This window comes from Olea europaea, chromosome 21 (genome assembly GCF_002742605.1).
Source record: "Olea europaea var. sylvestris chromosome 21, O_europaea_v1, whole genome shotgun sequence".
Taxonomy (NCBI): domain Eukaryota; kingdom Viridiplantae; phylum Streptophyta; class Magnoliopsida; order Lamiales; family Oleaceae; genus Olea; species Olea europaea.
In genome coordinates, this window is record NC_036257.1 from 10767495 (window position 1) to 10779578 (window position 12084).

Genomic DNA, 12084 nt, shown 5'->3' on the forward strand with positions numbered 1-12084 from the left:
AAAAGAATAAGCGAGTTTATTACTATTTAATTAATCTGTTTTTAGATTAAGTCAATAGCAAAACTTGTTTAAACTTTAAACAGTCAATATTGTTGTATTGTTGCAATTCTTATTAATAAATATAATTATTTTGAGACAGATAAGTTATCTTTAGAAGATCATTTTCTCAGCTCGACAGAAGTTAAGTTTAACATTATTCTTAACATTCAAAGTTAACAATTGTGCGAGACAAAATAAATATTATTCACCTTTAAAGTTACTTTCTTATAGAGAAGTAAGTTTTATTAGTGAAAAAGTAATTTTAAAAATAATCTTTGACGAAATAATAATCTAAAATAATTTAACTTACTTTTAAATACAACTAAGTATGTTCGTCGTGTGAAAAAGTGATTTTAAAATAATCTTTGATGAAATAATAACTTAAAAGTAATTTAACTTACTTTTAAATACAACTAAGTAGGTTCTTTGTGTTGCACGTTGTTTCCCATTAATTACTGAACTTTTAGAGCAAGGATTAGACCATTCATTTCATATCATGGATTTCTTTGTGTTGCATGTTATTTCCCATTAATTACTGAACTTTTAGAGCAAGGATTAGACCATTCATTTCATATCATGGATTTCTTTGTGTTGCATGTTATTTCCCATTAATTATTGAACTTTTAGAGCAAGGATTAGACCATTCATTTCATATCATGGATTATCTATCTAGACTAACTTAGGCCATGGGTGTTCTTCGTGTTGCTCGTGTTATTGTATCGAACAATTAGCTCAAAATCGATAGGGTTGAGATCGCTTCTGAAAATATCTAATTAACCAACCTTTCGCTTTCGTTAAGATAATTCGAAATAAATGCAGCAACAAGATCCTAATAATAGATTCAATTATAACAAAATTAAAATCGGGACATTTATAATTTGTTCTCTGTTTTGACTTTATAGAATACTTACTAAATTTTGTACCCTTGTAATTTTCATTAGAGTAATGTTATTTAGTTCTATTGAGTTTATAATCTCATTCTAGTTTGTATTAATGTTTTATTAAATAATAGATAAAATTAAATAAGTCATTTAATTTCACATTTTATTTACTCTATCATCTAACGCTACTTAAATTGCGATTGTAACCTAGTGGAGTTGCATAATATTATTCTTTTCATTGTACCCACCATCCTAAGGAATTTAAGGTTATAAATACCCGTTTAGTCTTCTATGGAAAACACTCCTCTCTCTCTCTCTCTCTCTACAAAGTTCTTCTTGTACCAACTACCCTTTTTCATTCTTAATTTAATCAAATACAATCTATTTTGTTGAGGAAGTTAAGAAAAATGGTACACGTAAAGAGAGATTTTGAGGTGAAGGTAAGCAAGAATGAGGTGGTGGTGCCAGTATTGCCCATTCAAGAGAATAAGCTACCACTTTCGAACCTCGACTTGCTCTTGCCGCCGATGAACGTCGGCATTTTCTTTTGTTACAAGAAACCAAAAAATTTTACGTTCGATTTGATTGTGGTGGTTCTTAAGAAGGCGTTGGCACAAACTTTAGTGTCATACTCTGCATTTGCTGGCGAGCTCGTAAAGAACGATGTGGGTGAACCCGAACTTCTTTGCAACAACCGGGGGGTCGATTTCGTCGAAGCTTTGGCCGATGTAGAGCTCAAGGAGCTTGACTTGTACAATCCTGATGCCACTGTCGAAGGAAAGCTTGTACCAAAGAGACAGCAAGGACTGCTGGCCATCCAGGTGAGTACTTAAACTAAATTTACGCCTCGTTTTTTGCATGTGCACTTTGAAATTTTAAATTTACATCATGCTAATAATCCTACTTTTGGGTCAATAAATGATCCCCTTTTTTCTTAAATTTATTTTCAATTATATATTTGTATAGAATTTATAACTTTTATTAACATTTCAACGACACATTTCATTAACTTCTATCTCAATTTACTAAATATCCGAATTCAACCAAACCAAATAGGGGCTTATATTATTTTGCATAATAATCCTAAATAAATATTTTGAGATGTTTCGAAAATGAGTTTTTCTATATATGGAACATCGTTATAGGGTGTCAAGCCCCGAATATTCATGTTTATAATAAAGAATTTGTTCTTGCTAGTATTTAATTTCTGTTTAATTACTTGAATGTATCGACTAAACTCCTAAACAAATTTTGTGTTATAATATTGTTTTACTAATGGAATCAATGCTGGCTGAAGAAACAAGTTTAGTACGGCAACTATAGTTTTGTTTAGAATAAGAATAATTCTCCCTGTCCCGGGTCAGGGACAGGGAGAAAGACAGGGGTGCCACGTGGTGCCCCCCTATTGGAGGGGCGCCGGCCAGTGGCAGGCGCCCCTCCAATAGGGGGGCGCCATGTGGCGCCCCTGTCCCTGACCCTGACCCTGTCCCTGACCCGGGACAGGGAGCAGGGTTCTTAGAATAATTCTTCTCACTAGGCCTTTTTTTTTGGGGTTGTCCCACTGGAAAAACAAGGCCGCATGTTACACGTCCCTCTGGAAAAACAAGGCCACGCGTTACACGTTCCTCCGGAAAAAACAGGGTCCACGCTCCTTTTTTAGTAGTTTTTATCGTTTAAAATATGCTATGACGCGAATACATACAACATAGATTAGGTCGAATTTCTTTGTAAGTGCAGTGTACATGCAGTTCTTGTTCTTTGGGCTATTGGGATACATTCCGCGATTTACCTCCCTCACAAAATTCTAGGAGTGGAGCGGGACGGAACGGTGGAAGCCCTCAAGTTGGGGTTCAACCTTTTCGAGATTAGGTCGAATTAGAAGTCAAAGTTGGTACGACTTCATTTGTGGAGATCCTATGTCCACATTTTTGAGAAATATGTGACAGGAAACTGACGACAATAATTCTGGTATCGTACTTTAAAATGAATGATAATTATCCATCTTACTTTAGTTCATGTTTGGCCATTTTTTTAAACTTTATTTCTAATCATGCATTTTTAAAAAAAAAAAAAATTCGCGAAATATATTCTGAAAAATCTCTACCGAAAAGGGGTTATTCTTTGCTATTGTTTGTCTATTTAAAAACATGAGGATAAATAAGTCTTTATGTTCTGATAACGACTTTTTAGACAAAAATGTTTATTAGGACAAGATGTATTAATTAATGGAACATCGATGATAAGAATGCAACAAAAAATATATATATGAGTAGTTCCACGCTCGCCCTTCACATCCGTCAACAAACTATCACAGTTTTCACATTGCATTTAAGCAGATTTTGGCTTGTGGAAAACGATTTTAAGTAGATTCTTGATCACGTAACTTTCTTCATAGAACAAGTGAAATAGTACCACAATTTGTAAAAAGCGCATAATGGATATTTAAGTCTCAGCAGAAATCTATATCAATTTCATTGGATGATATTGCTGACAATCAATTATAAGAATCCAATGCTGTCCTAAAATATCTGAATATTTATAAACGTAAAAAATCTACTTATAAGTAAGTTATTTCTTTTTTATGGCAGGCCACACAACTGAAATGCGGCGGATTGTTGGTAGCATGCACATTTTCACATCAGGTGGCGGACGCCTATTCCGCCAACATGTTTCTCGTTTCATGGGCGGAGATGGCTATGTCCAAGCCATTATCTCAAACCCCATCTTTCCGCCGGTCAATTCTTTTCCCTCGCCGGCCCGCCAGTTACGACCTTTCGGTAGATAACATGTACGTTCCGATTTCATCTCTGCCGCCGCCGGAGGCCACCGATGAAGATGATGATGATGATCAAATAGCAATAAGTCGAATATATTATATTGTATCTGATCGAATCAATGATCTCCAAGCATTGGCTAATGCTGATAATGACAGCAGCAGTGGGAAAAAAAGGACGAAACTGGAGGCATTCAGTGCCTTTCTATGGAAGATGATTGTTACCAGCGAATTTACGCGAACTGATAATTTTTGTAGACTGGGAATTGTGGTTGACGGGAGGACTAGATTGATCAATGGAGATGAAAACCAAGAAAAATTGATAAAACCATATTTTGGCAATGTTCTGTCAATTCCATTTGGGGAGAAGAAAATTGAGGAGTTGAAGGAGAAACCATTGAGTTGGGTTGCAAATGAAATTCATGAGTTTTTAGGTACTGCAGTGACAAAAGAACATTTCTTGGGGCTAATAGATTGGGTGGAGGATCATCGTCCCGATCCATGCCTGGCCAAAATATACGGCGCAAGGGTAAGTGAGGAAGAGCCGGCGGTGGTGGTGTCATCGGGGCAGCATTTTCCGGTGAAAAAAATGGATTTTGGGTGGGGAGAGCCTTGTTTTGGGTCGTACCATTTTCCGTGGGGAGGGAAATCTGGTTATGTTATGCCAATGCCAAGTCCAAAGGGGAATGGAGATTGGATTGTTTACATGCACTTGTTGAAAGGGCAATTGGAGTTGATAGAGAAAAATGCAGCTGATGTATTTTGCCCTTTGAATTCTGAATATCTATGCTTCAACTGATTTTCATTGTGTATTGAATAAAAAATAGTAATAATTATTGTTATATGTAGTTGAAATTAAAGTTCGGCTTTAAAAATGGCCTTTTGCAACATTCGAACAACCAAAAAGATTGACTTGGGGCAGGAGTAATCCACAAAGAACAGTAACTAGAATGGGTGGAAATTTATACGAGATTATAAACCTCAAAACTTCTGTTAACAGGAAGAAACGAATTCATGTAGTTAGGAAATGCTCAAAAACATTGGAGATTTATAATATAATCTGAAATATATAGGCTTTTCAATTGGAATTCCATTGAAGATCAGCTTAACAACTTGTTCCAAAGTAACCTGAGCTAGAGTTATGAGTTAGCCCCTGAGCCTAATGAAGTCAAAAGAGTTAATACCTTCTTGAGTACATCCTAAGGCCCTTCAATGTCGCTAACTATCGTTAGAGATCTCTTTAGGGCTAGGATCTCTAACGTGTCCTCATCCCCCTGCTCATTCACCTCTTGAATATCAGAATGGAGCTTCTTTTGTCTTCTGAGCTATTGGAAGTAGTAGAGTGATCAGTTAAGGAGCTAAAACGGAGGAGCAAAGGAACCCTTTGGGAGGGGTCCGAGCGATAGTCAAGGAGCTCAACGAGGATAATGCTTTCTCGTACTAACAACCAACTACAAACATCCTATTATGTAAGAGATTAAGGAACAGATGTGACATATTTTGTAGGTTTTTTTCAATTCTTGAAATTTATAAAAATAGTCTTGCTATTAGTATTCTCTAGTATATCCATGATCCATGATCTTTACAAAAAAATCAATATGATCTTAAAGAATTTGCTGTTATTGTATCCACCTTCTTTTCTGATGAGTTTAAGAAATTTGTTGCCCTATCTTTGGAGAAATGGCGAGTAAAAGCAACACAAAATCTTGGCAAATCTGTGATTTCCTTCGTGATTGTTATGAACAAAACTACCTCGATATTTACAACTCGAAAGATGGAAGGGTAAACAAATTATCTGTCATCATCGCCCCTCTAGCACAGTAATAGTGACCTTGTTAGCAGATTCCGCTGTTTTGAAGTGGGACCCATTCCACATGTCCATAAATCCCGGATGCTCCGGCACCGGCAAGTCAAAGATTTCACTGCTAAGCATTGATAGAACAGTTGACATGGAGGGTCTATTTACAGGGATTTCTTGAACACACAACAATCCAATGTGTATGCATCTCATAATCTCTGCCAATGAGCTTGAACTAAATATTCTCTGGTCGATTAAATCCAGAACATTTTTTTCGTTCCATAATTTCCACGACTGAAAAGGATTAAGAAGAATTTATCGGAATCAGAAAGGAAGATATTGTAACAACAATCTTATAGTGATTAAGTGAAGAATTCGAAATGAGTTCAAGTGCACTTACATATCCTAAAAAGCCTAAAGACAACTCGTCACTGTAGAAGCTCGTGTTCTTTCTCCCGCTTACAATCTCCAATACTAAAATGCCGAAACTGAAAACATCGGATTTTTCTGAAAATCTGCCACCCATTACATATTCAGGAGCCATGTATCCACTGCAACAAGACTGTGTCAATAAACCACACCAGTATTGACAATCCACAGTCTAAAATGGACGAAATAATTAGACACTTACTATGTTCCAACAACTCTTCTAGTGTTGGCTTGATTTTGGTTGCCTCCGAATATTCTGGCCATTCCAAAATCTGAAATCTTTGGATTCCAATCCTCATCAAGCAATATGTTACTTGGCTTCATATCTCTGTGGATTATTCTCAATCGAGAATCCCTGTGCAGATAGAGGAGTCCTCGGCCAATGCCTTCAATAATATTGAAACGTTTCCTCCAATCAAGAATATTATTCGAACCATCTGCATAAGCAATGTGATCGTGAGTGTATTGAGATGAAATGGGAATAAATTGAAAAGGTAACGTATATCCGAGTTGAACCAACCAAATAGAAAAACATCTAGGCTTCTGTTTTGCATGTATTCATATACTAGCATCTTTTCGTCTTTTTCTACACAGCATCCTAGTAGTCTAACAAGGTTGCGGTGTTGGAGTTTAGAAATGACAACCACTTCATTCATGAATTCTTCAAGCCCCTGTCCAGATTCTGTTGAAAGCCTTTTCACTGCAATTTCTTTCCCATTTTCCAATTTTCCCTACACACAAATAGCAATTTCAGCACTTGTAGATTCCATGAAAACTAAAACTGGACATTATGCATAAGCAAGATACATTACCTTAAAAACTGGACCAAAACCACCCATTCCAAGCTTATTGGCCACGTCAAAATTGTTCGTTGCATTTTCAACCATCTCGAAACTGTATAGTGGTAACTCTTCAACATTAACTTTATCCATGGCATTATGCAGCCTGATTTCACTTGAATTCAGTTGGCCTACTTCACCTCCTTCATATTCTAATGTTACACTGCGGCCTAATTTGCAAAGAAATATAACATCGATTAGAGATATCTGTATTTTTGTGCCTAAATACCAATCCAAATGCCTTGTGCGTACCTCTTCGCCGAGACATCCACCACCAAGATAAAAGTAGGCAAAAGGAAATGGCAACCAAAGTGGCGACTACACATGATATGATTATTACTTTTTTGTCTTTCTTTTCATCTGAAACAAAACAAGCATCCAAACTAATGACTTGCATAAAGGACATTTAGACATTGTTCAAAATTTCATGAACATTAATTTAGTACTATAGAGATTCATAGTACTATAGACAGGAAACGAATTATTCTTCTCATTTGAAAACAAATAAAAAGATAGCAGAAGTACCATGTTCTGAATAAGCCACCCGAACAAAGAAATCTGAACCTGCATCCCTGGAGAATTTCTGAATGTCAATTAAGCTTCCACTCCAGAACATGCATCCAATACCCTGTTCATATGCATAGGCTCTGCAAGAACAATTTCCCAAGCACAGGCCTTCACATTCAGTTTCAATACCGGTCGACCACTGAATAAAATCTGGCACTTTCACTAGAGCGATCTTCACAAATTTATCAACTTTGTGTTTATCAGTTGCATTATTATCTCGATCACACTGCAGGGGTGTCCTTTTCACACATCCACCGCTCCAATTCCCACTATCCCATTCCTCTTTGTTCTTCGGTTCATACCCTGTTAAGCAACTGCATTTCGGCCTATTGTTCGAGTAGCAGAGTCCAAATGGACCGCATTTGTTATAGAAATCACAATCATCTATTGGTGCTTGCCATGTGGGATTCCATTCTCTCTTCTGATTATCCCAGGCCGCTTCAACAAGAACTCCCTCGGTGTTCAAATAATTCGTCATTAAGGCCTGTTGTCTAAAAGCTCGTGTGAAAACTACTGTGCCATCTTCCTCAGTTGCCACGCTAAATCCATCGACATAGACAGAGTACATGCGGGTTACTCCAGTAAGAACTCGGCCATTCCATGGACCACTGCGCCATATTGGACGACCATTATTCCATATGTAAATTTGTGGGATCCCAACTGCGTAGAGACCCGAAGAAAAATTTCCATAATCAGGATCCTGAGGACTTCTCCAGGAATTTAATGATACCCTTTGGCCTGTTCTTGTGTTGTGAAATATTCTCATTGCTGGCAGAAACGTGTTAGTGGGATACCGGTGGCTCTCCCATAGTGTTCCGCTGCCGGTGACATCCCGGAGGACAAGATTTCCAGTACCCAATAATTGGGCAGTAGTATTCCTACCGGAAGTAGAATTTGACGTAACATTTGATGACCAAATAATCTCTTGATTTCCATTCATGATTACAAGATTTCCATCTGCAGATATGGAGAAGGTCCCTGATGAATCGTTGAGAGGCCTATCTCGATTGGCAACCCAAGCCACTGTATCTTTAGTAACTGTATACCATATGCCCAAGTAACGCCGAGTACTGCCGTTGGGGCTGAAAAATCCCAACGTGAAAATCTCGCCGGAGGAAACTATTGTAGCAGAATCGTTAAGCACTACTCCGGCGTTAATGGTATCTGTTTCTAAACAAAACCCATAACTAAAAAGACAAAAAATAATTGCCAAGAAATTTCTACCGCTGATCATGGTTCTGAGAGAGTTTCTTGTGGAAATGGCTGCCATTGCATAAAGAACCCTACTAGATTAATAAGCAAGAAATTTCTGCGAAGCCAGTTAATTCAAACGATGGCTATGTGCACAGGATTTGGATATTTTCTAGTCCTTCGCCCGTCAGAATGGAATCGGAATTAATTTCTCGTCAAATAATTATTCTTCTGTTGACTAGCAGATTTAGCTGACTTGTTCATTGACTTACTTGCCTGGAGGCTGGATTCATCTTGCTGTCTAAAATGATTTTCTTCTTTGATATAATTAAAAATATTAATGTAAAACTTAATTGTTGTTTATAAGGAAAAATGTAATGTTAAGTTTAGTTCAACATATTTTAATTATTTTTTAAGATTCTTATTTGAATAGTCAACAAAAATCAGACGAATAACGTTATTTAACATCATTAGTGCTATAACACCAATTTAGGTAAAGCTAACTCTTATTTTATGTCGCATTAATGTCACATAAATTAGTATTATAACATTAACAGTATTAAATAGTATAACTCAAATCAAACATATGACATTTTATATTAATTAAAGAAACAAAGAAAGTTATCTCTAAAAATTTTATTGAAGGAAATCTATTTTTCTTTTCATCTCTCTAATTTGGCCTTTCCAAAGTGCAAATAATTGAATCTAGATAGTTATCAATGAATAAATTACACATGGAAAATTAAGGCAGCTTTCCTGTTGAGTCCCTGTATGATTTTGCTAAAAATAGAGTTTTAGTAAATTTTGATAAAATTTGATGAAATTTATGAATAAAAAATTATAAATCTCTATAGTTAAAATTAATTATAATTTTTTTTTTGCTTAATTTTTATCAACATTAGCTAAACCAAACGAAGTCAAAACCTCCTATGATTTGAACTTGTCCCTGCCTAATTCCGAAAGCTCATCTCGTGCGCCTACTGCTACTACTAATTTTAAAATAATTGTCATTTATTCTTCTGTTACTCACCAAATCAAGACAAGTATATCTACCTATGAAAGTGCTTGATAACCAATGAGTTGGGTTGGTCATGAGTTCAACTAGAAATCAAAATCAACTCGATCAGTTTGGATAACTTCCAACCCAAATTTACCCAATTTAATTGTTAAAATCGAATTCAGTTGAACATTTTTCCGAGATAAAAAAATTTACCTCTCTATTTTAGGTTAAAAAATCTAATTTAGGGCTTGCGTAATACATATTAATAAGAAATATAATGCAAATAAAAAATGGTGGATTTTTCCAAAATCATCCTATGTATCCAGTAGTTATCAACAAACAATTACATCAAATTGAGAAGCAAGGTCACAATCTAAATTTGGAGTTTACATGAACAATTCATCTCCTTGCTTTTCTTTTCTCTTGAAATTTGGATAATAACAATAATAATAACAACAACAACAACAACAATAATGTAGACGAGAAAGATTTATATTTATGTTTTTATTCTTCTATTTTTAAGTTTAAAAATATGAATCTTAAAATAAAGTTATATATTAATAGGTTGGACCGATTAATTGACGGGCTCGTTCCTTGAATTTTTAATGGTTAAATTTGATCGAATCAAATCGATTTTTTGGTACAAACCGACTAAACTCGATTTGGTTTGGTTAGTTTGATCGATTTTTCGATTTTTTGCCACTAAGCAACAAAAATATACACAAAATATTTGGTGACGATGTTATTTGCAAAGAAATTTCATTATTTTTAAACATGTTGAAAAGCTTCCACAAAAAGAGGGAGATGATTTCGTTACAAATTCTTATATTTTATTTAGGACTTGTTTGATAGTGATTATGAGAATTAATTTTTTTGACTATTAGAGAGAAAGTGGATCTCACTTATGAGTAAAGAAATCAAAATAAAACCTCTATAATGAAATAACGATAAAAAAATTAATTTTTTGGGATGAAAAATTGCTACAAAAAACACACTTAATCATTGACATATTTGCTCACTTAAATAAGTGTAAGTTCAATTGAAAGTTTTTGATTCATCTATAAAAAGAAGTATAAATATCTTCATATACCAAACGCTTACTAATGAGTATTGCATCTTCAGACAAAGATTGACCTTCGCGGAAAGGAAATATATTTATTATCTAGATTTTATCTTATCCACCCACCTTAACAGTGCGCCAAAAAGTTGCTAAACAAAACATATAACAACATTTAATACTTTCTATATAGTTTTTAGTAATTTTTGAACCCAATCAATGACAAGATTATCATCGTCATTATAGACCTTCTCGGCCTTTCTTTACAAACACTCGATGAGAGTTATCACTATATGAATTGTTAAAATGAAGGCAAAAACTAATACTGATGGATACAAGGACTTCGTATCATCTAGATGATCACATAGTCGGCAAATCCATAAAACGTTCTGCTACGCTTCATAATTCGAAGCTCATAGTGGGAGCCACGTGGAACCACGGGAGACATCTGTCAACATAAAGAAGCTAGCTATCGAGGTACTATCTCATTGTTCCAAAACTCTTTTGTCAATGCTCTATCTCATTATTTTGAAGCTCATCATCTCATTTGCTCCTAATCTCCAAACGAAACATGATCATTACGAAAGCACCGTATGTGAAAAACTACACACTAAACCACAAAAATCCATTGGAGAAAAGGCCATTGGAAAGACACTCCTGGGAGGAATTTGAGTGTTTCTTGAAGAAAGAATAATCGAGAACTCCAAGATGAACCATTTTTTTGAAGTCAGGTGCATTTCTTGAAGAGAGGAATATTGCTCGGTGCCAAGGAGCCCAAGTAACTAAAAAGAAGCATTACTATGAATAGAGTTTGTACTTTGTAGGACTAGGGAACACCCTGCAGAAGGGAAACCTTCTCATGCTGCTTTATCAACTGAAATATAGTATACTAGACTCCTGAAATGAAGCATTGGAAGTTGGCTAGATTTCAAGAAGGCTTTCTTTAAGCATTTCGCTACTAGCAAAGAAGGCAAAAGGTCAATACAACCCCTGCAAGACATAATGTAACAAAGGGAAGAGTCGCTAAAAAACTTATTATCTCGTTTCATTGATGAAATGAACTATTGCATGTAAGTTACTGACACAGAGGCACTATCAGCCCTATGAGGAGGGTTGTATATGAATTCTCTCCTCTGGAGATATGTATAAAACAAGGACCCTACCAGTTTTGACGCTTTTCTGGAAATGATAAGGCTTGAGATTATCAATAAAGATTGAAAGATCATCAAAATAGGGCCACAAGGGGACTCCTGCCTCCTCAAATGCAAACGGGAAAAGGGTCCACCTCTCACTTGATGGATCACCAGGTCGGACAGTTGACCTTCCTCAATCCTAAACAAGTGCTTGATTCAATAACACTAAATGCAATACTTGCTTTAACATACGAAGAAGTAAACATAACTCTAAAACCTATCAAAGAGGATCAAGTCAATGATTCCCTCAAATAGGGAGAGGTAGAGGACAAAGCCTTGAACCTAGAAATAGGATTGAAGCACCCTTCTATTGTACC

General features: G+C 35.7%; 2 protein-coding genes across 2 annotated transcripts; one reads left to right on the forward strand and one right to left on the reverse strand.

Annotated features, from left to right (window-relative positions):
• Positions 1-1219: 1219 nt before the first annotated feature.
• On the forward strand, positions 1220-4553 carry LOC111370604 (shikimate O-hydroxycinnamoyltransferase-like). Its single transcript, XM_022992396.1, has 2 exons — positions 1220-1741; positions 3509-4553. The coding sequence occupies exons 1-2, from the start codon at positions 1328-1330 to the stop codon at positions 4490-4492; spliced, it is 1398 nt and encodes a 465-aa protein (XP_022848164.1). The 5' UTR covers positions 1220-1327; the 3' UTR covers positions 4493-4553.
• A 168-nt stretch (positions 4554-4721) lies between these two features.
• LOC111370603 (G-type lectin S-receptor-like serine/threonine-protein kinase At1g11300) lies at positions 4722-8681 on the reverse strand. The gene is made up of 7 exons (XM_022992395.1): positions 7285-8681; positions 7012-7119; positions 6733-6929; positions 6441-6651; positions 6123-6357; positions 5892-6042; positions 4722-5785 (listed from the first exon to the last, which is right to left on the reverse strand). The coding sequence occupies exons 1-7, from the start codon at positions 8594-8596 to the stop codon at positions 5495-5497; spliced, it is 2505 nt and encodes an 834-aa protein (XP_022848163.1). The 5' UTR covers positions 8597-8681; the 3' UTR covers positions 4722-5494.
• Between the last annotated feature and the right edge of the window lie 3403 nt (positions 8682-12084).